Raw genomic sequence first — 27,712 nt, forward strand, 5'->3', positions numbered from 1 at the left:
TCTGGTTAGCTAGCTATGCTAACGAATATAAGAAGCTTTTTCTACAACCAGTGAGGTAAAGGCACATCTTTATATGATCATTATTATAAAAAAATAAGAGAATAAAGTAAACAGGTATAAAATACTATATGACAGTAAAAAAAAGTTGTTATTAATAAACAAGAATACATTTTGAAAGGAGAGTGATTTGTAAAATGTCCATAAAGAAAAAGTAAATCTGTTTACAGTTCTGTTTCATATGGGTGTTGAGAGATGTATCCATAGAGCTCCTAATTTTGCTCTCAAAGTGCACCAGATTGATGGTATTAACTTCAATATTTAAAAAAAAATCTTTCTGTTTTGGTGGTCATGCCACACCGTGCACGTGCATGCATACGCGAGTCATGGTGAGATATCTGGATTAAGAGGTTGCTTTTTCTTTGTACAGCATGAAAGAAAGGCCAAATGAATGGGCTGTGATTTTAGTATTTTTAAGCAGAGGTCAATAATTTGTACGGCCCTCGGAGGATGTTGAAAAAATGTAAATGGCCCTTGAGAGGAAAAAGGTTCCCCACCCCTGCTTTAGTGGCATTGCATGCATGTTTTCTGGTTGATGTTTCATACATTAAAGTATTTAAGGCAAGTCAACATTTTGTCAGGTAATCATCATCATCAAGGTCCATTTTTAAAAGACATACAACACTCTCTAGAAATAATATTACTGTACAACTTCAGATCTTTGTTGTTAAAAATTCTCTGCCAAAAAAGCCAGCCATGCAAGTTTTAATGCTTTCCTAATTCCTGAAATGATGGCATGGTTAGTTTTACCAGAGAAGAGCCTTTGAGCTGTAACTACAGTCAATTTAAATGATTGCATTAGGATTTATTCTTTCAATCTTAGTAAGACGGCAAATTTAGAGTTAATCCAGAGCCACTGTGGTAAGAGAGAAAGGTAAACACAAAGAGTAGAATAAGATTTTATCTTTGGCTTTAACAGTTTGCAAAACATGGCATTTACTCTGTGTAACTCTCTTGATCCTAATCTTTAGCCTCTTGCAATGGAAGGTGAAACTAAAACCATATATCATACTATTAATTGAAGTTCACAATGTGTTTTTCTACTAAATGTTCTGTGGTAGAGAAAGCAACCTCAACTTCAATGGTTTTAAACAAAACAAGTGCGGCAGAAGTGGTATATACATTTGCTTTCTTTTAAACCACACATTGCAGAACTTTTGAAAAAACTAAGAATAAAATTAGGTGTTTTCTTTAGAAACAAGTCCTGTTTTTCTTATGAGGCCAAAAGAGACTAGTGTCTGCAACCTTTCTGTTTGTGCTGGATTATGGAGATGTGGTTTATATGAATGCATCTTTTCAGTGCCTTCACTAGCTGGATACCGTCTACCACGGTGCACTGAGATTCATCACAAACCTCAAAACCTTGACGCACCACTGACACCTATACGCTCGTGTTGGATGGTCTTCCATGACCACGCGTCGACTTATACACTGGCACATCTTTATATATATATATATATATATAAGGCTATTCTTGGTACATGATCTTATCGACTTCACTCCGAGGACTTTTTCCTTTTAACTGTACCAAAAGTCCGTACTGAACTGGGGAAGAGGGCGTTCAGTTACGCTGCTCCTGAAGCATGGAACCAGCTTCAAACTGAGCTGAAACTCAGAGAGCTGGTCTCATTAAACAGACTAAAAGCTACTATAACTATTGAAGCTGGCCGCTGTGTCTGTAAATGCTTTGGCTATCATTCCAGAATTGGAGGACATTTCATGTCCCCCATATAAAAAATATAATAATCCATGCCCAAAAAGCTATAACATGCACTTGTTGTGTTAAACATACTTGTCTTGAGACAAAATGTATATAAAGTTGTAGAAAAAGTGGTTTCAAAATATTATTTAAATTATCAAATAGCTCTCGAACACCCCCTTAAATGGCGTTTTTCTCTTGTCACCGCTTCTTGGTGACCAACTTGCATGTAAAATATAACATTTAAAATAGGGATTTTATTTACTTTTGTTGGTATTATTCTATTGATATATGTCTCTTGTAATGGTAACATCTACCCAAACCGTTTTAGATTGGCAGAGGAAGTGAAAAAACTGTAAGTCAGATGACACAGTGGAAGTGACATCAGCAAGCCATGTGCTAGTGCCATGGGTAGACCAAAACTAAGTCCTCTCTTGTACATTTATTTTTCATATTTTTACAATCTTTTCAGTCTTAAAAGAGTGTGGCACTCTAACCCACTCAACCCTGTTACTCATATTATCAGAATAAAGCATATTCATTTCAAAATTATCTTTCTTTCATTAAATATCCAAGTTTGTCCTTGCCTTGAAAGTAGCATTACATGCTACATCTAGCAATAATTCCTGAGGTTAAAGCTCAAATTAGCATTGATTTTCAACCCTGTTACTATAATTAGAGTAACAGGGGTAATTCTTCATTGGAAAATATACATTTGATGCCTTAGCTGGGCAAATCCCTTTTTGTGATGGTTTATTATCTGTTTTTCCTAAATACATAAAAAAGAATTATAAATTAAAAGGTTCATTTTTCAAAAATGTTGGTGTCTAAATTGTCCTCCAATTCTGGAATGACCCTAAACTTAGTATATGATTGTGTTGTGATTGTGTGTTAAAATTGTCTGTAACTGTGCTATAATTCTTGGGCCAGGACTCTCTTGAAAAAAATCATTTTAATCTCAATGAGACCTATCCTGGTTAAATAAAGGTATAAAAAGAAAGAAAGAAAATATGCTGAAGTCCAACTTGAATGATGTCTGAACATTTGACACAGCCAGCTCATCATATGAATGGCTTGTAAATACAGTAGTGTAGACTTTCTTTTGGTTTTCAGCTATCAACACCACATTTGATAATTAGACCCTTGTTCAAATTAACATATAACATTGCTACCATGTTTTAAAGCGTTAAATGATCAATCAGAATACTGTCCCAGAGGAAATCACAGTTGCTCCATTTTAGAAAACATAGAAAGAAATATAGGTCAAACATATAATATCTCTGGAACAAACTCCCAGAAACCTGCAGGTCCGCTACAACTCTTACTACTTTTAAATCCAGGCTGAAGACTTTTCTTTTTGTCGCTGCTTTTAATTGAACTATTCATATCTTAAACTGCACTGTAACTTTTATCCATGTATTTTTTCTTTTAATGTTTTAAATTTAAACTTAATTAATTTCTCCATGACATTTATGAGAGGGACTGCTCAAAAGTAGGATATTTGGGATATCCATCGCAGCCAGGGTTTACGATCAGTTTTTAGGTGAGTTGTACTGAGGAACAAGTATCACAGCACCGACGGGTGAACAATAGTGTTTTGGTAACACGGGGTGTTCAGGTAACACTTAAATACTTTGCTATGGAACGCAAAGCAGAGTAGGGGGCTAGTACACCCTCCTGAGGGTCCGATTGTGTCATGTCATGCGAGCATAACATGGTGAAAACAATCAGTCTAAATTAACAATCGGGACGGAAATGTTCGGATTTCCAAAGGGAGGTTCTGTGAATAAATAAAAAATCAAGAACCGAAATAATTGAACTATTCATATCTTAGACTGCACTGTAACTTTTATCTTTTAATGTTTATTTTATTAGCTTTTCTTTTTAATGACTGATTTTAAATGCCATTTTCTTAATGTCTTTCATTTTTTGTTTTTCTTTTAATGTTTCTTTTATTATCTTTTACTGTTTTTAAATGCCTTTATCTGAATGTCTTTCATTTTTGTAAAGCACCTTGAATTGCCTGGTGCTGAAAGGGGCTATATAAATAAACTTGCCTTGTTTGTGACGCTGTCTGTCCTCACTCAATCAACCGTCAGGAAGAATGCTAACAAAGCTGCTGAAACAATACTGTATTGTGAAACAAACTCTTTCCTTTCTATACATTTGTAAAGGATTGACACTTTCTTTTGAGTTGTTTCTATTGGTCTAGACTTTGTCGTTGAATTGAACAAGGTGTTCTTTTGGACACTGTAGTTACCTGTAAAGTGAATGGACACGTCGAAAATGACATTTGTCTTCATTTTTTCTTTATCAGATGTTTGATGAAGGTCACAGTGGCAGCAGGAATGAAGTCCTACAGTTTGACTCAAAACTGATTGTAATGACAGGAGGACATATTCTGTGCCACAACTAAATCAATTTGGCCCAGTTGGATAAAATGAACACCAGTGACAAACTACGCTGTGTCTCAACAGGTGGGGCATCTTGAACCTTTCACTGCATCCAGCAAATCAATAGCAGCAGTAATTTAGACTTGCTGAATAGGACGTGAAATGGTGTTATGTAACATAGACTGTAGTGAGTGAAAAATGTTTGTGCAACAAATTGGACGGATGCAAAACCAGAAAGTTATAACATCTTACATTATGCGCCATTTCAGATGACCTAAATGTGACTGGCTTGGCGCATAGCCGGTCTCATCAACTTACTTTATTACTCCTCAATTTTCAGTTTACACCCACTGTCAGTTGATGTAGCTAACATTAGCTATGTTTGTTCGGCACAAAAGGCCTGATTTATCCCATTATCCTGCTGCTTTCATGTTTGTTCTTCATCTCAAAAAGATTCTTGAAATCATAGCAAATAATTAACCTTCCAAACAACACAAGCTGGCAACAGAAAAAAAAATATCATACCTGGTAAGCAAGCAGTTAGCCATTTTATTTCTGAAGACCATATCACATTACATGGGTTTGTTTAACCATGTGAATACTGTGGTTTCAAAATAACACTTTACCTCTACATTCACCACGATTATCTCGTGCTTTTTGGCTCCATCTCCTGGGTACACTGAGTAACTGCATGTCTCTTCATTGTTTTACCACCTAGTATTTTAGAATGTGGATTCATGTATTCCCATTTTTAGGATCTTACATTTCTTCACAAGCCAGGCCTTAATCACATGAGACAAGAGTTAGTGTTCAAAGATGTGTATTCACCATCACAAATTCTTATACAAAAAGGACAGCAGCTCTTACAAGTTTCTGTACTAAAAATCATCATGTACATTTTCATTGATGCATATCCAGTCCTGTTTCTCTGCACGGTCTGAACAGCATGCAGAAGAACTGTGGAAGACAACGTGCTTGCAGATCCAGTGAAGCTTCAGGTGTAGAATTTCACAAGTATCCCTTGTTATCCAGCCTTTTCCTTCACTCCTTCAATTGCTCTTCTACGTTTGATGTTGGTAAAGAGTAACGCAAAGTTCACAATATATGTTGACACACAGACCATGCAGAAATCCCCCAGAACAAAGGCGAGAATAGATGCAAGGTAGAGTGAGCCGGCCACAGACACCCAGGAGAAGAAGACCAACAACATTGCTGCTTTTTTCGACAGAGACAGACCTGAAAAAAAAAAAAAGTTAGATATATGTTAAATAAGTAATGTTGGTGAAATCCTGTATGACATATGATTGCTTAAATAATGTTGAGGCAGGCGCAGCTATGGTTGACTAACATTCTGAATGTTACATACATTACTTTGCATAAAAACACTCAAAACGGCACTGTAATTTGCAGGGGATATTGATAATGACAAACTAACCCAGGCCCATCTGCAGAGTGTAAAATATGATGCCAAGCACACTGTTGGGTTGGTTCAGAGGGTTATCTGCGGCAACAAAGAACTGGACCAAACCAAAACCACGTCCCCATCTGCCAAAAAATAAAAAGGGACAGTCAGGACATAACAAGGACATATTGAAAACAAAGTAAATAGATAGCCTACATAATGGTTTATATCTCCTGTAAAACATATAGGCATGCAGCTTATAAAACAAAAAAATGTAAAGAAGATGTTCTACTTGGTATTGTAGATCAGCATCTGATTTAAGGGGTTTAAAGCATTTAAAGGAATTTAACATGTGGCAGTGTATTGGGCTGGAGATGCAGATTTAACAAGATCATGTAAAAGCACGAAATCATTCAATTGTCGCTGAAGTACAAGTCGCGGTATAGGGATTATGCACAATTGAGCAGGAATGAGCAAACACACGAGAAATAGCTAACATACCTGGAGGTGAAAACCTTGGAGCAGCTCACCGACTCCCCCAGGTCGCACATCGCTCTGTAATCTGGGTTACTTTCTCGGGACAGCTCGACGTGAAGCGCATAAACAGACAAGAACAAACCGAACACGCAGAGAAATACCCGCGTCTTTCGCTCCCATTTCGGCAATGCCATGTTTGTTACAGTTCAGTTTATTGATATGACTGTAGATGTCCGATTCGGTTTCCTTCCAAACTTCACTAAATTGTTCTCCTGGGAAGTGACGTGTTAAAAAATTGGGTTCTCGGTTTTGATTGGTCCGGTGGTTTTTGTCTCGGCCTCTCATTGGACAGCCGGATACAGACCAGCCAGGAGGACTGTTTTCTGTGTATTTAATGTGGACTTCAGTCTGTTTAGTGTTAGAAAATCACTGCTGGAAGAAGTACTAATTTACACCAAAATAAATTTAAAGTAGCAGGCCTGCATTCAAATGTTATACATAGTACATTATATTATCAGCTGGAAAAATATGACATGTTTAATGTTGTTTTTGTACATTACATTACATAGCATTTAGCCGTACATAGCCTATAGGCCTAACACATTTTTAACTACTTTATTATTATTACATGCCTGCCCCACTAGAGTACATTATAAACAAAAAGTCATTGTGTCAACCTTGTTAATAAATGATGTGTTCACATCTGTTTACATGAACAAATTACTAATTAAAGTTGCGTTAAATTGAAGTGCCAGCTATACCATGATACATAGACTATTTAACCCTTATTGTGATAGGAGAAGTTTGATTATTTGATTCTTGATTTATTGAGGATATGAATATGTCAAATAAGTATTGTAAGTATAAACTATCAACACATATGAATAATAAAACAAGTTAATAAATGTAAGCATTAAGACTATTTACTAGCCATCACTGTGCATAATTAATTTACGCAACAACTAAAGTTTTTATTTGATTTCAAAGCCATCTATCTGTCTCCCTTTTGTCTATCTCCCCATTCTTCTGTCTATCCATCAATCATACATGCAGGCTCCAAGTTAAATTATTAGTGTAATTATTATTGACCTTTTATCAGTTTAGTAATTAGTAATTGTGAAGGTATTAGTGGTAGTATGTATTGTTCTACTTCACTAGTTGTTATTTAAGTCCAGTACATATACAAAGAGGTTTAAATGCAGGTAAATGTGTCCCAATATGGCCCCTCCGAAAATGTATCGTGGAAAACAGCGTCACGACTACCACCCAAAAACAGAGACCCTACTGTCTGCGGTGATGTCCCGCCTCCCATCACGTTCTCTGCCCTTTATTGGACAATCTCTCGGATGTCGTCCAACGTGGTTGGTCGGCCACATGTCACTCAAACCCGAACAAGGAACTGTACAAGGAAGCAGCAGACAAAAACAAGAGATAGCAGTAGTACTACGGGATTAAAAACACAATTACGAATGTTGTGGGTGGTTCACAAGGTGAGAGTCTAGTCCTTCACTTCGAAACACGTTTTTAGGTGTGTCCTATTTGGTAATATAAACCGAGATGGATATTGTTTAACGGTTTACGTTCACAGAAAGCCTCAGCTTCAGGTAACGTTAGCCTACGCCCCTGCGTCAAAAGTGGGTAAGGCTGCGTCTTTATCATGTAGGCTAATTAGTTTATTTGAACCTCTCTGTAGTACAATAACTAGCATTTCCTTAAAGGCAACTCCTTGTAGAATTGTTCTCTGCCTATGTATTGGTCAACAGACTCCAGCTGTAACCGACATCCTTCTTTTGACAGAGCTACAGGTTTTGACTGACATCCAGGCCTAATGGATAGTTGCTGGTCAGCTTGTTGTCTACGTCTGGTCGCAAACAATGCCTTTGTTAAATCCATATTGTGACTAAATTGGCAAATCATTGTCTGAATCCAATACGTGTTATCTGTAATGCTGTTCAGACTACTTTACCTGAATGACCTGACTGACCTTTTGAGAAACAGTCCTGATTTGGCTCCTGGGGGCCCAGGGTGAGAGTAAAAGATTTGAGTGAAAGGTTTTATAAACGCATACAGAACAATTATATAGCAACAGCAAGCAAACCCTTCCCATGTACATATATAGTACATACCCCTCCAAACTTTGATACTTTTACATTAGATTCAAAATACAGATTATTACCTGTTTGATTCACATCCGTGGCTCTCATCTCTGGTCTTTCAGCGTCAGATGTTTTTTTGTGTTTATTTCGTTGTCTAACTAAGGATAGATTATTAGGACACACAGTAACTCATTTTGACAAGCAGTAAGTAATGGACCAGTATGTGCTGTAAGGCAACACAATTTACCCACCTTTAGGTTATGCTGATATATTGTGTTTTAAGAATGCATGTGTAAATGCAGGATTGTATTATTCTCATAAATACCACATCTATTTTTTGCTGCTACTAAAGGTTATTTTTTATTTATTAATCTGCCTTTTATAACATCAAAACATGAAGATATTTGATGTGCAAAGAACGGCAATATTCACATTTGAGTAGGGCTGAATTATATAAAAAAAAAATTGTATTTGCAATTATGAACATATGATTGATTAAATTGGGCTGATATAATGTAGTGTAGCTTTGTACATCAGTTTGATTATCTTCTGTGATTTTTGCATACATTTGCCGTCTTGTAATCAATATTAGAAAATAACCATCCTAATATAAAAATACTTTGCCATTGTTTGATTCTTTACAGGAACATGTCAACTGAGGAGGGAGGAGAAGGAAAAAATTATCCAAATGTGGCCATGTCACCTGAAAGAATGGCCACCGATAAAAGCAGAGAAAACCAGAACCAGGGTAATGTCGAGGAAACAGGAGGCCCCGCAGACACCAGCACAGCAGAAAAAAACCTGGCTTTGCTTAAAGCACACTCTCTGGACGTGAAGTTTGACGTTGGAGAGGAGTATGATGTCATAGAAACCATCGGCACAGGGGCCTATGGCGTGGTTTCCTCTGCCAGGAGAAGGGACAATGGTAGGACTGATTTAATGAAGAATAAATGCATTCTGTGTGAACTACAATCCTCAATATTGAATACTATTATCAGTTAATATTGTCATTCTAACTCTTCATTGGGGCGTCTTTACACTTCACAGGCCAGCAGGTGGCGATAAAGAAGATCTCCAATGCTTTTGAAGTGCTGACAAATGCTAAACGCACACTGCGAGAGCTGAAAATTCTCAAGCACTTCAAACATGACAACATCATCGCCATCAAAGACATCCTGCAGCCTAACCTTCCTCACTCTGCCTTCAAGTCTGTGTAAGTATTTTTAACTGTTGTTTAATGTTCCTCCTCAGACTTGAAACATCTGTAAACCCCAAGTGTATTATAAAGTCAATATCTGGAAATATTAACTTTTATTATATACTTTTGGATTTGGATGAAATAATTGGATGTCGGATTTTAGTCAACACATTTTAAAACAACTAAACATTACAACAGTTTTTACAGCAAGTTGCAATAGACCCCTTTATCTTGACGTTCACCATTTTTTCACCCATTTCGAGCATTCAGTAATGTTGATCAATATCCAAAAACTTCGAATGTAATAACAAAAATGTGGACCTGAAATATGCATTTTGGAAATTGATGAAATGTGGCTAAATTAAACGGATTAAAACAAAACCTTAAAAATGTGTTTATGTTAAACACTATTATGTCTGTGGGAATGTAGGTAGGTTTTGTAGCTGATATCATCTTATACTTTATATATCTCCAACATATTTAACTTTGATTCATTTCCAATGTGTGTAGGTACGTGGTGCTGGACCTGATGGAGAGTGACCTGCACCAGATCATACACTCTTGCCAGACGCTCACCTCAGAGCACACGCGCTACTTCCTGTACCAGCTGCTCCGCGGCCTCAAATATGTGCACTCTGCCAACGTCATCCATCGCGACCTCAAACCCTCCAACCTGTTGGTGAACGAGAACTGTGAGCTAAAAATTGGAGACTTCGGCATGGCAAGGGGTCTCAGTTCTCACCCCGAGGAGTCTCATTCCTTCATGACTGAATATGTTGCAACTCGATGGTACCGTGCTCCTGAACTCCTGCTGTCTCTGAATCACTACAGCCTGGCTATTGACATGTGGTCTGTGGGTTGTATCTTTGCGGAAATGTTGGGTCGCAAGCAGATTTTTCCTGGGAAGCACTATGTCCACCAGCTCACGCTCATTTTGGGTGTGTTAGGCACTCCTCCTGAGGGGTTGATAAGTACTATTAGAGCCGACAGGGTGCGCTCCTATGTCCAGAGTCTTCCATCACGGTCTGCTGTACCGTTGGCCAAACTGTACCCACAAGCTGAACCCGAGGCTTTGGACCTGCTGCTAAACATGTTGAGCTTCGACCCTCGTGAGAGAATCAGTGTGACGCAAGCGCTGGAGCATCCTTACCTGTCAAAGTACCACGACCCAGATGATGAGCCAATATGCGTGCCAGCTTTTGACTTTGAATTTGACAAGCTTCAGATGAACAGGGAACAAATTAAAGAGGCCATTCTGATGGAGATCCAGGACTTTCATCAAAACAAACAGGGCTGCCGTCAAAGACTGCAGTTCAGGCCCTTGGCAAGGGCAAACGTCAGAGCAGCAGCACAAAGCAGCAACCAGTGTAATGCTCAGCCCTCTGCTGTTCACCTAAACAAATCCACACTGGCTCCAATGGCACAACACCCACAAGCAGCACAGATTCAACAACAGCAAATGAGGGAAGTGGAATCTCAACAGCAACAAGATCACATACCAGCAGAAGGGAGCCACACATTTACAACTGGGTCCCTTTTAAAAGCCGCCCCACCTCACTTGACACACCATTTGCCTCTACTTTCCAAAAGCGAGAGTGGCCCAGTTGATGTGGACATGCCCAGTGCCAACTCAGACAGTGGTCAGCCTGAAACTATAGATTTAACAACACCGGTGTCTGGTCAGGATGCTCTGTCAGAAACAATGAGAGACAGTGAGGTGCAGGAGCAGCTAACAGGAAGTCAGGCTCCTCTGAGTCAGCCCACGCAGAACCAGAACATGACCCAGGCTCCCTCATCTATTCCAGGAACGCCAGCTCAAACCATGACCCCCCTACCCGCCACTGTGCCTTCCCTAAGTCTCTCCGTGGTTCAGGCCCAGTCTCTGTCTCAGACCCTCTCACAGTCACTGTCTAAGAACGCCCGGCCTCCTCCAGGAGAGGGGACCAGAAAAGAAGGAGCCATTTCAGAGGATACTAAAGCTGCTCTTAAAGCGGCTTTATTGAAATCAGCTCTCAGAAATAAAGCCAGGGGTGGTAAGTTTGTTGTTTTTCATATCTTCTTATATCATTGACTAGACGTCCCTTTAACATCATTTCCTATCTTCACTGCAGATGGAGGTACCTCTGCGCTGGGCATAGACGTTGCCGCAGGAGGAGGTGTATCATCCTCCTCGTCTTCAGTTCCAGATTCGCGTCGGCCGGTCACAGCTCAGGAGCGCCAACGGGAAAGAGAGGAGAAAAGAAAAAAGAGGCAGGAACGAGCACGAGAGAGGGAGAGGAAAATAAAGGAAAAGGAGAGAAGAGAGGGGAGGCAGGGGGACTCGCTGGGTGGGGTTCTGCTGAGTGACGACGACAAAAGCCTTTTGCAACGTTGGACAAAGATGATGGACAGCCGCAATGAGAAATCTTACTCTCCTAATAACGACGGAGCAAAGAACAACGACTGTAACGTGAACTCCCACCGGGGTGTAGCTATCGGTGATCAAACTCACGGAGCCGTGAACAATAAGACAGCCAAGGAAGCTATTAAACAATTACTCTCACAAGTTAAACCTAACCAGCAGGGCCTGTTTCAGCCTCCCAGCACCCAGCAACCGCCCTTACATTTCTCCATGAGCCAGAGGAAACCTTCAGCGGACGCGGCCGTTGCTGTAAGCGGAGGGATGGATATAATGTCGGTCACTAGTGGCTTTGTTAAGAACAACGCGCTCAAACCTCACAGCGAGCGCAACGGACAGAGTGGTTTCGGCTGTTTGGGGAATTGGAACGGGCAGCATCTCGAGACGAGGCCGCCGCAACAACCACAACCAAACAGGAAACCGCAGCCTCCTCCGTCAAGCTTTCTCCAACCTCAGATTCAAACCCAGCCTGACCCTCAACCTCACACGCAACTGCTTCCCCTGGAGAGTTTTTTGGCTAAAGCTCAGACATTAACCAGCAGAGAGACAAATGGGAATGTTGATATCAGACGCCAGAATAACCTCAACGCCCACCCGAACCCCTCGACTGCAACCAATGGTCCGATGGAGAAGCTGTGTACCTCTATAGGAGAGAAATCCAGGACACAGACGACAAACCCTCTCTGTGGGGCTTTAGGGGTCCCCTCACTGCCTCATCCCAGTTTAGGATTCACAGACACTGGACAGCAAGGGCCCTCTGTAGCCCCCGACATCCATACAGTCACACTGCAGCTCTCAAAGTCCCAGGTGTGCCTTTCTTGTAAAATATTCTATTGTGTACATATATAACAGAATGAAATGTCACATCTCCTGCTTGCCTTGAACTGATCTTCAGGAAGTTCAGTTGACCCATCGTTTCCTCTTCTTCTCCTGTCAGGTGGAGGACGTTTTGCCCCCGGTGTTCTCCGTCACCCCTAAAGGCAGCGGGGCCGGGTACGGCGTGGGTTTTGACCTCGATGACCTTCTCAACCAGTCTCTCACAGACCTGCAACACTGTGACAGGTAAGGTCTAATACATAGTGAGCCTGGTTCGCTTTCACAAACTAATCCAATGTCTAAAACTAGTTGAAATGAAATGATAGTTTCATGCTTACACTTTACCCATTCACAAAAAACACATTCTCCCTCATTAAAAAAAAAACAACATTTTCAAGTTGTGCAATATATACTCTTTTGCCATTTTAATGCATTACTGGCTTTACTATCGATGTGTACTTATTTTCTTTTATAAATGTGCCTGCCTCGTTATTTAATATTTAATAACTTCAATTTTGCCTTTTATCTGCACTGTCCCTTTACTATAACAATGTAAATACTCGCTGTGGGACCAGCAATGCATTTATACTGTAAATAATCACTTTTCATTACAATGATACGGTGTTGTCACTCATGCTATTTAAATGAGCATAATATAAAAAAGAGGGATAATTGAATGCTTTCTGTATTTCCCTGCTCCGTCCTCAGCTACGACTCGGCCCCCCTCTCAGCCTCCCTGCTCTCTGACTGGAGCGAGGTGCACCGCATGACGCCAGCTGATCTGGAATCGCTGCAGCAGGAGTTACAACTCGGCTCTCCCATGATCCTCTCTGATACCATTCCTCCTGATGCCTGACCTTCCCTGCCTGGACTTTATAAGACAACACTTTGATTTGTGTGAATGTTCGATTTTTTTAATATAGCATGAAAATCTTGACTGAAGACTTATACAGACTAATTTAAAAGCTAGCTTTTTTTTTTTTTTATAAATATGCACTACAAAGTAGTCTTTTTTTATTACCATGACATGTTGCGCTCTCTAATAAAGAAGTGTCATCACCTGCCTCTGCTTCTGGATATTTAATAAATGACAGTAACATTTGTAAGGGAAACTTCTGTAGCAAAGGAGAGTCAGGACTCAGAGACACGAGGAGAGTTGGAGCGTTGATGTCAAACACCGATGGTTTATTACAAATATCGGCCGGAGGATTCGCATCACAACTCACACAGCCAGAGGTTCTGACTGCACGGGAGGGTTGCCACGTCAATTCTCAAGCGCCTCTCTCTCGCTAGACCTTTTAAACTAGTTTACAGAGAGTAATCAACATATTGGGGGAAATAGCCTAAACATCTGGGGACAGTGAATCACTTGTCTGACCCTCATGGCCTCGAAGATTACACAAACACAGAGAAGGAAGTGTTCCAGCGTTCTCACAACCATAAACCATTTGTGTCCGAGATTTGCCCGGTCATAAACTGGGAATATCAACATATAGCTGGAGCCAGCGCCATATGGCTGGAGCCACACATTCCTTAAGGGAGATAACAGAGTCAGGGTTAGTCACAAACGTCAAAGGGCAAAAAGGTTAGATATCTTAGGAGTAAAGGAGTTAGAATGATTCCCTAACAACATTGATATTAAGTTGGTACTGTTGGAAACACACCTTAAAATTTACTTACTGCTTTTAAAATAAACATTTGAAAAAGGATTAAAAAAAACTTGATCTCAGAAATGTGTCCTGAAAATATGATGGGGATATTTGTTCAAAAACGTCAGCACTGAGGAGTTGTAATCAGATGTCGATATAAAAAGGCTAGCTTTAAAAGAGCATAAATAAACCTACACGTAGATTGTAAAACACTTCCAAACTCTGCTATAAAAAGTTGAACAGAGCACTGACCTTTAAGAATCAAATGAACAATTTATTTCAAATACAGAACACATCATTTATTAAGCTCATAATTCTGATTTCAAATACAGAACACATCATTTATTAAGCTCATTCTGATTTCAAATACATAATTTATTAAGCTCATCATTCTGATTTCAAATACAAACCTATCAAAACTACTTTTAATCAGTTAAAAAAATTACGATTAAAATTACATTTCGTGTTCAATATGGCTTGATATGCACTTCAGGTTTCTAGTTCTACCATTCAGGATAACTTTGGACGCGAGTCTGACATTATTTGTTTTCTCCTTCATATCGCCTGATATCGCGTTGATCCAGTGTTCTACCTCTGAAGCAGGATCAGTAGAGAGGACAGCCAGCTGACCAGCATGGCCGCCCTCCCACACCAGTTCTTTGCAGCTCGGCCATACAGGCGGATCCCTGGGACCGTGTCTCTGATTAAGCTGGAGTAGCTGGTGACTCTCGCGTAAACACCTGGCTGGTTCTCTTGAGCACAGCCCAGTCCGAAACTCACCACCCCCGCCTGCACCCAGGTCCCATTCACCATCTTGCAGACAAGGGGCCCTCCTGAATCGCCCTGAGGAGAAGACACACTCAAATCAGCTTGGGGAGGAAATAAAGTGCTCGAAGGGAAGATCTTAAAAACGACACAGTGCATGCTAGCAGGAAAAGTACACGTGTTCTTCACTGCAGGTTTTGTTTTTGCTCGTGAGTGTGACTGAGTGACTGTAAACACAGAGCATCACAAACAGCTGATCCAACAGTACCTGGCAGGAGTCCTTGCCGCCGTTCTGGTATCCAGCACAGATCATGTCATACAGGATGTCCACCTGCTCCGTCGGGTGCGTCTGGTACATCTCCTGACATGAACTCTGGGGAATGATTGGCACCTCCACTTCCTGCAGAGTCCCGACTCCTTGCAGAGGGACTGAGGGGAACACGGGGACAAAAAGAGGATGGTGAGGGAGACTTTGTAACTTCTGCAACTAAACTTCTGTGAAGGAAAATCTTAATGAGACAAGTACTTAGAATCAAAGAAGGCTGCAAGACACCAAAGTGATCTCTGGTGCTAACGGTTTATTGGATCTAGTAGAATAGTGCAATCACATTGTACAACACCATACATTCTGAAGCCAAGCCATTCTCTCTCGATATTTACAGAGCCTTTTCTTATATTTACAGAGCCTTTTCTTATCAAGCTCCACATTTGTGGAATCAGCTTCCAGTTTGTGTTCGGGCGGCAGACACCCTATCCGTTTTTAAGAGTGCGCTTAAGACCTTCCTTTTTGATAAAGCTTATAGTTAGGGCTGATTAGATTCAGCCCCTAGTTTTGCTGATATAGGCTTAGTTTGTCGGGGGACATCTTACTTCTTCCTTCTCTCCGTCTGTACCTGTGTACTCTCATGTTCCGATTAACCCAGCTTCCCCAAATTTCTTTCTTTTTGGTGTCTATATACACTGGGATCCGGAGTCATGGATGATCCTGCGGTCCTGTGTCCTGGATCGCGAGCCCTGGATCGCGAGTCGTGGCTGTGGTCCTGGATCATAGGTCCTGGATGGATATCCTCATGGATTCATCTTCCTATTATACACACATGTATTTCCAAACATTTGGACTACCTATGTTGCAAATGTATTATCTTTTCAATTTCCACACGGCATCTATTGCATGTCTGTCCGTCCTGGGAGAGGGATCCCTCTTCTGTTGCTCTCCCTGAGGTTTCTCCCATTTTTCCCTTTAAACTGTGGGTTTTCTTCAGAAGTTTTTCCTTGTACGATGTGAGGGTCTGAGGACAGAGGGTGTCGTATTGTCATACTGATATTCTGTACACACTGTGAAGTCCACTGAGACAAATGTAACATCTGTGATATTGGGCTATATAAATAAACATTGAATGATTGATTTATCCTAAATAGGGGAAGCGATAAACTTGTTTATCCAAAGTTGTAACACTCGATGGTTCCTTAAAACCCTTGTTAACATTTTCAAAGCAAAAGATCTGTATCATCGCTGTCTCTGAAATGTGTCGCAAGGCTTTGTATCTCACTGACCTCGCAGCCTTAACTCTTATCAGCTGTGAGCCGACAGTTCTGCGCATCTATGTTTTAAGAGTACATTTTGGAGAGAATAACTTGACAGGAGGAGAGATATAACACATTTGATATTTAACCTAAGGCCTACTTAAATGATTCATAAATAAAATAATAACATTAAGAAAATACTTAACATAGGTAGTCAGTGGCTGTATGCTACAATCTACAGTAGTATGGTTCAAAATGAATGATAATTACTAGTATGTTGGTGCATTTAAGCATTTAAATGACATCTTGATTGTATTTTAAACTATTTATTGTGTATAAATATTTTCTCACACCCCTAAATGAAAAGTGGAGTAAAGGGTGTGTATAAGAGAGTTTCTATATTTGAAAAGGCTTATTAAAATGTTTTACCAAAAAATTGTTTTTTTGGTAAAACTAGTAAAACTAATAAAATATTGATGTTAAAAATAACAACATCTTGATTCTTACATGAATCAATTTCCCACCCAAACTGTACTCTTCACTATGGTATTCCAGCACAGCACACACATACATATTTATCTTAAAAAATATATAATAATTAATATCATAAACATATAACTGTATGGCAAATAAATAAAAGTGTATTCACAAATGATGAGTGTGTTCCACTATCATGCATGACATCAGAAAAACCAGGGCATTTCAGAGACCTGTAGAATCATCAACTGCTGCACAACCTAATCTTTACATATACTAAGACAATGTGCAGAATTTAGCAAGCCTTACCGTTATCCCTGACATTTCCCCAACCGGTGACGAAGCACAGCAGGCCTCCTGGGAACAGCGTGCCAGAGTCGGGCAAACAGACGGGCTGGACGTAATCTGACCAGGTCACTGAGCTGGACAGCTGCACCAACGCCAGGTCCTTCCCATTGTGCGGCTCGCTGTAACCAGACGGGATCACCACCCGGCTCACACTGTACGTCGACTCGTGCAGGTTCCATCCGTTCAGCCGGTACCGGCCAACGTAGACGACGTAAGAGCTTAAATCTGAGGGACTGATAGAAGACATATGAATACTGTATGAATGGAAATTGAGCGGGGTTCGAAATGTGAAACAATAGGGAATGTAATGGCCTAATGCCAGACAGGTGCTACTTGAAATGTTTACTATAATCTAGGAGAAAAATACAAAGTTCTGCTCACTTGCACTCACTTTAATAACAACATGTTGGTCCTTGAACATTCATCTAGTAAAGTCAAATAAATCAAATGAAAACTCCTTTGCCCTACTAAGCAACATTCATTAAAAATAATCGACAATTAGTTCTCAACATTAGAAACACTCATTATTATTGATGTAGTCAAATTCATCACAATGGCGCAGGACACAGGCATGTGGTTGTTTTTTTATTGAAAGGCCACTCAGTGTGAGAAAAAGTTTTTAGAGAGTACTTGTCCATGGACAAGTGAGTTTGGCAATGTACTTGTCCGAATACATTTTTCACTTGTCCAGAATTGACAAAAATTGGGGCCACTGGAATCTTCTTCTTCGTCATCGTATTTTTTACATTTTCCCACGTTTTTTACAACACCGCTAACGTAAGTGAGCGGTAAGATTTTACTGCATCACACATAGGGTTGGGTATCGTTTGTATTTTAACGATTCCGGTTCTGCTTTTCGATTCCGGTTATTTTTGGTTCTCGATTCCGGTTCTTTGAGAGGGTAAAAATAAGTCCCGTGACAAACTGGGAGAAAAATATATTTATGAAAACATTAAGTCAAATCTGTATTCCTATTTACAAATCACTTCATACTGTTTAATTTCTTACGGTTATTGAATACAATTATATAAAAATAATCTCTGCATTGTTTAGTTAGTTCTAAGTGGTGCAGTTTGAGAAGGTACAAAGACTCCAGCTCATTAAAAACTCTGCAGCTAGACTACTGATGAATACCAAAAGGAGGGAACACGTTAGTCCTGTCTTAGCTACTCTACACTGGCCTCCTGTAACTTTTAGAATTGATTTTAAGGTTCTTCTCCTCACATACAAAGCTCTAAATGGACAAGGACCCAGCTACATTGCTGACTCTCTAATGAACTACACACCTACCAGAACACTGCGATCATCAGATGCAGGTCCATTAGAGGTCACCAGAAAGAGTCCTAAGAAGATCGGTGATGCAGCCTTTGTAAACTACGCCCCAAAACTGTGGAACATGTTACCCAACAATATTAGGGAAGCCAATACATTAGGCATTTTTAAAAGGCTTAATCTCTTTACCAAAGCATTTTACTGATTTTACACTATTATACTGCACTATTCTCTGTGATTGACATTGCACTATTTCTCTATGTTTTATTCTCCATGTTTTATTTTTAATTATTTTATCCCACGTTATGCTTTGCTCTTGCTGCTTGTTTTACACTGATTTTATGTCTTATTTTTTACTGATGTAAAGCACTTTGAACTGCAATCCCCTGTATGAAAGGTGCTATACAAATAAAGTTATTATTATTATTATATTTATAGCCTATCCTAGCGCTTTTCTACAACTCAAAGACACTTGCACGCTTACACATGTCCTGCAATACACCTGCTGCAGCTGCCCAGCTGCTCACTGTTTGTAAAAGTTAATAAATAGTATACTTTCTATACCCTGCTTCATAAACAATACTGACATCCCTGTGCTCCTCCGAGTCTGGGGGTCCGGGGATGTGAGGACAGCGCGAGGACACAGACAGGGAGGCTGCTTCACTTCAAAAAGGAAATGGCATCAATATTAACAACACAGGAGCTAAAACGCTTAATAACCTTCATTACGTGTTAGAGAAAGAACATAAGAAAGTTTGACAAAGATGAGGCTGTTAAACAGGCAGCGGATCCACTGTGTGTAGAAAGAGACGAGAGACGCTGAGCTGCACCGTGCAGCGATCAGCTGATACGGAGCATAGAGAGAGAGCTGCAGTCCGCGGGGCTCGGGGGCTCGGCCTCGCCTCCTGTCCTCACAACTCTTATTAATCCCGGGACCGGACAATTGTTATTTGTTCCTACTCGGAACCGAGTTTTGCTTCCCAACCTGCCACTGTGCTACACTTCCCGCCCCGCCCCCGTCTAACTGTACAGAAAGCGTCGAGATGCATTTCCTTAGGAATCGACAAGCAGAACCAAAACTAACATTTCTAAACGAACAATGGCGGACACGGACAATTTGCGAATGAGTTCTGCCTTTTGTAAACTGAATTTATCAATAATTTGTCAATAAATCAGGTCGAAAAACGTCACTTGTCCGCCGGACAAGTCAATTGAAAGATCTACTTGTCCGATATTGTAAATAACACGTCCCGGACGGTGGGACGTGTACTTTTTCGCACACTGGGGCCACTGTTTTTAATCAGCCTGTCCTCCTACAAAAAAACCACGTCGATTGTTCAGCAGCTAAATACGACCCAGAGTCACGTTTAAAGTGTAGCACCTCTAGTGGTCGTGTAAGAAACAACATGCTCCTGTCGATTGCAAACGCTCCGGAGGGTCGTTTATTCACAAATAACCCTCTCTGGAAAATCCTAAATTGTGGAATAATTTGGCCATTAAAATGCTTTTTTATTAGATTTCTAGCGAGAAGTGTATATTGTAGTTTTATAATCTACGTCCAGTGGATGTGTCGGATCTACAGTTTGATAGATATACGAAGATGATTTGAGGTCTCGCCAGGAGAACGTGTATATGGGGCAGCTTCCATGTAAAGTTAGCGTGGGTAAAAACAGTATTTCCGGTCTCGAAGTTTTCATAATAAAACCGGAAGTATTCCCCACACTGTCAAATGATTACGCAGTGATATCTCCATTACTCATCCACTAAAAACATCAGTTTATCCTTGTTAATTACACAATATTGATTGGTTTAAATTGTGTACAATGCTTTTGTGTTTTTAACCTTCGATTCGGAGAAACATTTTTTTTCGGAGTTTAGACACTACAAAGTTTCCGAAGACACTACAATACCCAGAATCCCCAGCTATCGTTTGGGACTACAACATCCGCCTTGCTTTACAAACCCCGTGATTAGCCCTCAAGCTCTGTGATTGGATGTTGGAGTGGCAGTGCGACAAGGTTACGCCGAGTGTCAAACGGCTCTTTGAAATGGAATGGAACCACGGCCGACTTTCCAAAACTGGACTTGGACGGGTCCAGCTCAGCCCTCCCCCGCCCGTCTCTACTGGGAATTGTAGTTTTAAAAAGACGTTTTCGTATTTCCCACAATTAGAAGTTGCCAGTATTAAACTGTATACATCCCTGGAGGTTTAGGGGATACGAAACATATTAAAACAAATTTAAAACATATAATTAATACATGGGTGAAAATTGCTTGTGTCCATAATGGGCAGCATTAATATACCCACATGACAGCTAAGGTCAGAAGAGCTTTATTTAACAGCTGGTCTTATGTCTGTGACCCCTCCTGTTGTTAATTGATAAGCCTGAAACATGCACTTGTCAAGGTTCAGATGCACATTTAGTAAATATGGCAGAAGCCATCGATCATCTTAAGATAAGATTATTTATTGATCCCAAGTTGGGAAATGTTTTTGTTACAGCAGCATGTACTATGTTCTACTCCAATACAATTCAGAGGTTAACCTGGTATTTTTACTCTACTACATTTAGAGATTTACATCCTCCTGTTAATATCTTTGGACGTCCTGCACTAAACTGTTTTATTGTAGAGATCACTACAGTATCTTCTTGATATTTTCTATTCTATATTTCTATCATTGACCCCTATTTTGTATGTAGGCTACTCTTAATATTTAAATGTTTTCATAAAATATAACTTATTTAATAACGTGCTTTAACCACTAGGCGGTGTGGGTTAAAAAAACAGTGGTCTAGTTAATAAAACATAATAATATCAAACATAAGACTATTCACTTTGTGGTGAAATTAAAACAGAACGGTAAAGGAAAATACAGTTTACGCATGCGCGGCAACAATCTGAAATGCTTACCGTCACTTGTGTCACAAAGCGCATTTGTGTACCGACGTACTTGTGAAGCTTTTCCAGAAGGCGGTTAGATCACCCCCCCCTCCCCCCCATGTTGATAGAAATCAACACGTAATGAAATAAGACCCCACGGTTTGATGATTGATAGGTGTGTGGGCCGACTTCATTTTGACACACAGAACAATGTTATAATAAACATACATACATAGGCGACTGTATGTTAAATGGATATATCCGCCTTCTTTCATTTATCTTTCCATTCCCACAACAATATACATAATGAAATGGCATATTTTGGACATAGTTCGAATGGTGATTAATCATGATTAATTAATTTTTAAGCTGTGATTAATCTGATTAAAAATGTTAATCGTTTGACAGCCCTAGTAATATTTAATGCAGCTGAACCGTGTATTACAATGCCGTTATGTGATGACTTTCAAAGAGAAAAGCAAGAACACTCGGAATAAAGTATTATTTTATTTTTATTTATGTTTTCCGATTTCATATCACATAAACACCATATCCCGACGTGCATTGCGGCGTGATTTTAGCCTATCAAAACCTCTGAAAAAAGAAATGTGTCTCTCAGAATCGAAAGAGAAAAACCTATGGGAAAAACACAAAAGCATTGTACACAATTTAAACCAATAAATGTCGTATAATTAACAAGGATAAACTCATGTTTATTAGTGGATGAGTACTGCAGATATCACTGTTAAATCATTTGATCATTGGTTTTATTATGAAAACGTCGAGACCGGAAATACTGTTTTCAACCCGTAACTTTACATGGAAGCTGCCGTGCCGCATACAAATCATCTTCGTAATATCTATCAAACTATAGATCCTACATATCGACTGGACGTGGATTCTAAAAGTACAATATATACTTCTCGCTAGAAATCTAATCAAAAAGCGAGAGACAGCAAGCGCATTTCGTGGCATCTGCAGGCAGTGGCAAGTCCTTCCGGCATATGCCACAGAGGCCGCTACTCTGTGGTAGCTGTGGCAAGTCCTTCCGGCATATGCCACAACTTGCCGAGGCATCTGCCGCTGCTCAACGGGAGTTGCCACAAGATGCCAGAGTAAGAGAAGGTTTACTGTAGCTGCCACTCGCCTTCCGTGGCAAATGCTGCTATTTAAACCCGTATTTATCGTGTAAAATGTCGCTGTTTAGGCATGACTTTATCGAACTGATCTGTACACAGGACTGATGTGCGATCTCTGTTTTTCAAAAAGAGTATACATTATCATTTCTATTCAATTTTACTTGGAGCATGGTTTGCTAAAATAAACAAACGTGCTATATTTATGATGAAATATTGGCAAGTGAGGGTTGCAACGCCCTTGGCAATTGTCGCTTCTTGAGGGGAGTTTACACTGCTTGCTACGATAAACCAGGTGTATGACTAGTAAAGACAAATAATTAACAAATACATATCTGTATTGACACAGCAACGTGTACACTGGTGTTATTAGACTTGGCTACAGACTTAGGGCAGCTGTAACTGATTGCAGTTGCCACTGCTAGTGAGATGCTAAGGTTTACTTTATAAATTAGCCAAAGGACTTATATTTGCCCCATGCCTTCAGCAGCAGGCCATTCACTTTGATGTTATCCCGTTATGAAATGTCATCATTTCGACAATAAAGAAATGCAACATAAACGTTATCTTGCACGTTTTATCGAACCATCTCCGTTTCTAACTTTCAATATATTTAAAAAGAGATCTCTCTCTCATCTGCGTGCGGGGGCGGGGCCTCACATACATGCTGCTGCGCTGTGCACACTCTTATTATACATCCATGTGTGCACACAGTTCTGCCGGTAATGAATATTAGGATACATTTTGTGAGGAAACTTTTCCACCAATAATTCCAATAAGTATTCCAAAATGTATTCACTTCAGGTTTACGAAAGTAACTGTATTCGGATTAGTTGTTTATCAAATGTAACGCGAGCTGAATACAGTTGGGCTACTTGGTTTGTGTATTCTGATTACGTAACGCCGTTACATGTATTCCGTTACAACCCAACCCTGTGTACAGATCATCAGTCCTGTGTACAGATCAGTTCGATAAAGTCATGCCAAAACAGCGACATTTTACACGATAAATACGGGTTTAAATAGCAGCATTTGCCACGGAAGGCGAGTGGCAGCTACAGTAAACCTTCTCTTACTCTGGCATCTTGTGGCAACTCCCGTTGAGCAGCGGCAGATGTCTCGGCAAGTTGTGGCATCTGTGGCATATGCCGGAAGGACTTGCCACAGCTACCACAGAGTAGCGGCCTCTGTGGCATATGCCGGAAGTACTTGCCACAGCTACCACAGAGTAGCGGCCTCTGTGGCAGATGCCGGAAGGACTTGCCACTGCCTGCAGATGCCACAAAATGAGCCAGGCCCTACTGCAAAAAGCATTGTAATGGCCAAACTATCCTACAATTTAGGATTTTCGAGAGGGTTATTTCAACTTTAAAACGTAATTATAGGTCGTATTAAGCGCTTGAACAAACGACATTTTTGGTCGTATGAGTTGGAGGACTTGTTGTTTTTAATAGCTGTTCTTGTAGTATTTTGACTGTTTCTATATATTGTGTTATGACTAGGTATTTCTACTACCTTGTGAAATAGATTGTAAAACTCTAAGATACTTCCTGGTTAACTTTTATGCACCACAAGCCTGGAAAACACACTGCCTGAAATTCTGAGGCCCAACCCTGGGTTCTTTTAAAATCAAGGTTAAAAAGCTTTGTTTTTAATGCAGCCTATCCTGAGATCCTTTAACCGTGCCTTATCATTGCACTTTTAGCTGCAGCCAGTATTTTATCGCTTTTATGAATTGTCTTTTTTGTGTGTTTGTTTTCAATTATTATGTGTTAAATGCCTATGTGAAGCACTTTTAATTGCCTCTGTGTCCTAAAATGTGCTATATAAATAAACTAACCTTGAACATTAAACAAATAAATCAAATAGGGTTTGTTTGGAGGGAAAGTAATTTTCTATAAGACTTCCTGGTGTGCATCCTTGCAATAAGTTAAACATTTAAAACAAATCAATCAAGTTGGGATATAGAAGCTTCCTGAATAGATAACATGATATTTACCACCTAAAATGACCAACACAGCACACAAAGGAATGGGATTGTCTCTCAGCTGTGAATCAGTGAGGCTGAGGACAGTTTACTTACTTGGGGAAACAATGAGCGGCTGATAGGACCCAGTTCTCTGAGATGATGGAGCCTCCACAGATATGACTAGCAGTCGTTAACTGGAGGCCGAAGGGGGGAGGAAAAGGAGTGAGTCACCTCGGCAAGCAACAAGCAAACTCCCTCTCAGCAGGTTTTATAAACAAGACCTGGAGTAAACCCCACATATAACTGATGCTGAAGAGTATTACAAGGGACCTACCTGTATATCCACCTGCCACGGCCAAGCACCATCTATGGCGTCTATCCCTCCCACAATCCTGTTCTCCACTATCGGTGATCGGCCACATTCTTGGGCATAGGAAGCCAAAACGCCTAAATATATTAACACAAATTACATTTGATATTCACTTTTGGCCGATGAAGCTGTTTTTTTTACTCAAAAAGCGAAAATACAGTTATATCCGATTAGCTAACACAGTATGTTTAACAGGTGGACAAATAAACAGCAGACATGGCGAGAGCAAGGGGGACATGAATCGGGGAAATGAGGGTTCAAACTCACCTATTACGCACAGAAAGATGGCACGAAACTGTGATTTTGGCGACATTTTGTCAGATTTCGCAACAGCAACTATTGAGCAGAAACGACTATCTCTTAACAAAGAACAGTATCCTCTAAAAACGTTACATGCAATTTCCCACTTCTTCTTCCTCTGTTGAGGCTTAAACTGGAGCAGTAAGACAATTAAAAAAGTTGCATTTCCGTGCTTTTTGCCGTCGATAAATCCCTTAACGGTTCCAGGCTTTCCGAAAAATTCTCAAGTAAATTCCGAGTAAACGCCTCATTCACCTGTGCACCTACAGCCAATGAAAATGCTTGTCCCGCCTCCTGATTCACCTGAGAACCAATTACATTTAAGGAGCACAACCGAGGACCAACCATATCTGCCTCCGGATTTGGTAACAAGAAATGTCCTTTTTCCGTTTTTGTGTGAATAATATGATCCTTTTCTCTGTTCCCACCGAGCGAATTTGCATGTTAACATTTCGTCAATTAATCATGCAGGCCTCAATCCCAGACAGAGGTAAGTGATAACATGCGGTTAGTCCAATTGTTTTTGATTTGACTTGCAAATAGCCTAACGGTTTAAATGTTTTGGTGCTTTAACTTGTTGTTTAGCGCGATGTTTTATTTTAGTTGAATATATATGTTCAACTAACTAACTGTATATTGAGTAAGATATGTTGTACATCATGTGTAAAATCGTTGTTTACATTGGCACGCTTATCATGTTAATGAGTCGTTCAGTGGATATATTCTAATAATATAATGTATAACTTTTTTTATAGCTCTTTTTCCCCAAAATAAATACAGAAATTGTATCAGCCATTTAAAGATATAACCTGTGTTATTGGTATTTACATGAGGGTTAAAGAAAAATAACCTTTCATATATCAAATCCAGGAACAACACAAACCAGTTTGACATGTTTATTTTCCAAGGAGAAGCAACTGGGTTATAGCACACACAAGAGGCATCCTGGAGCATGTAGGATTAGGCCCAAAATGACCCAGGTCAAAGGTCAAATACTGCCCTAAATTGGGTAGATGTGCATATGTATACTGATTGTATTTTTTCCAACAGCTAAGCGAGTTTGATGTTTTTGGCTGTCAAATTGACTAAAGATGATTGTTTTTGAGAGTGTGCCACACATCAGGGCTGCCATTACTCTTTTTGTATTACATGACACCAAATGTTTATTTCTTCTGTCCGTCTAACGCCGTCTGTCTGTCTCCCTTTTTCCTTCTCTCTTTTCCTCTCTTCCCTCCCTCCCTGCCTCCCTGCCCCAGGCAGTGTGTCTAGTTTCACAGAGCAATTGAAGGTGACAGGGACAGAGAGAGAGGGAGAGGGAGGGAGGGACAGAGGGAGGACACATCACAGTATCGCCTCGGGCTACACAACAGTAGAGGAAGAGCGAGAGATGGAGGGACAAAGAGAAAGAGACACACGAAAGTACTCATAGGGAATTCCATAAACAGGTAATTGAAACATATAGTTATATACACACAGCTGAAATGTGTGGGAGTGTGTCATATATGTGTTTGCCCGCAGGTCAGATGATTTTAACTTTTTTTAAATATTGTTAGCAGTCTTTTTTGTGTGCGAGCCCCTTCCACTCCGCTCCCCTCACTCATAATGTATGAACGCATTACAGGATCCAGTCCGTAAGAGCAATTATAATGCACTCCAGTTTGTTTTTATTTTAACGACTTGATGAATATTTGTCGTGGCATTGTAACCATGGTGACTGCCTCCACCGCCGCCGCCCCCTCCCCTTCCAGGCCCGTCCACCACCCCTTCCCCATCCCCCCTTCAGCGCTGAAAAAGCGAGGGATGGCGAGGGAGAGGGAGAGAGAGAGGTGACAGGAATGAACTAACAAGATGCACTAAAAAAAAAGCATGTCCTGGAGCTACATGAATCTTTGCAGTGAAGCACGCGCTGCCTCACACACACACAAACACACACTGACACACACACACACACACACACACACACACACACACACACACACACACACACACACACACACACACACACACACACACACACACACACACACACACACACACACACACACACACACACACACACACACACACACGATATTGCACTCAGCACATAGGGATCACATAGGTTACTCCACATTCCAACAACTGGAACACAATAAGATGCACCAATGATTTCTGAATACAGGAACAACAAAGGCGTAACCAGCTATAAAACGGTGGGGCTGGAAGATGAGGTTTTGTGGGGGGTTTATGGCACGTTTTAAGGTTTATAAGTTTAGATTTTTAATTAACTAAGCAGTTTTATTTCTCAACTGCCACTGACTTTCTTTCAATTTCAATGTTTGTTAGTACATTTGCGGACATTTTGGGGTATTTGTACATGAGTATTTCAATTTGTTTTGCTTCTTTATACCTCTACTACAGTTACTATTATAGAGGCACATTTTTATTTTATTACTCCCTTACATTCATTTCACAGATATAGTTAAAACGCATATTAAAAACAT

General features: G+C 40.2%; 3 protein-coding genes across 3 annotated transcripts; 1 reads left to right on the forward strand and 2 right to left on the reverse strand.

Annotated features, from left to right (window-relative positions):
* Positions 1-4,673: 4,673 nt before the first annotated feature.
* vkorc1 (vitamin K epoxide reductase complex, subunit 1) lies at positions 4,674-6,300 on the reverse strand. The gene is made up of 3 exons (XM_034107633.1): positions 6,053-6,300; positions 5,585-5,694; positions 4,674-5,385 (listed from the first exon to the last, which is right to left on the reverse strand). Exons 1-3 carry the CDS (start codon positions 6,220-6,222, stop codon positions 5,174-5,176), a joined length of 492 nt encoding a protein of 163 aa, XP_033963524.1. The 5' UTR covers positions 6,223-6,300; the 3' UTR covers positions 4,674-5,173.
* Positions 6,301-7,423: 1,123 nt separating this feature from the next.
* Positions 7,424-13,599, forward strand: mapk7 (mitogen-activated protein kinase 7). Its single transcript, XM_034107663.1, has 7 exons — positions 7,424-7,518; positions 8,769-9,049; positions 9,172-9,337; positions 9,833-11,355; positions 11,434-12,527; positions 12,658-12,782; positions 13,245-13,599. Exons 2-7 carry the CDS (start codon positions 8,773-8,775, stop codon positions 13,390-13,392), a joined length of 3,333 nt encoding a protein of 1,110 aa, XP_033963554.1. The 5' UTR covers positions 7,424-7,518; positions 8,769-8,772; the 3' UTR covers positions 13,393-13,599.
* Positions 13,600-14,482: 883 nt separating this feature from the next.
* On the reverse strand, positions 14,483-25,502 carry LOC117465045 (serine protease 33). The gene is made up of 6 exons (XM_034107898.2): positions 25,197-25,502; positions 24,894-25,006; positions 24,674-24,753; positions 17,261-17,532; positions 15,219-15,379; positions 14,483-15,028 (listed from the first exon to the last, which is right to left on the reverse strand). Exons 1-6 carry the CDS (start codon positions 25,240-25,242, stop codon positions 14,774-14,776), a joined length of 927 nt encoding a protein of 308 aa, XP_033963789.1. The 5' UTR covers positions 25,243-25,502; the 3' UTR covers positions 14,483-14,773.
* Positions 25,503-27,712: the final 2,210 nt, after the last annotated feature.

This window comes from Pseudochaenichthys georgianus, chromosome 19, assembly GCF_902827115.2.
Source record: "Pseudochaenichthys georgianus chromosome 19, fPseGeo1.2, whole genome shotgun sequence".
Taxonomy (NCBI): Eukaryota; Metazoa; Chordata; class Actinopteri; order Perciformes; family Channichthyidae; genus Pseudochaenichthys; species Pseudochaenichthys georgianus.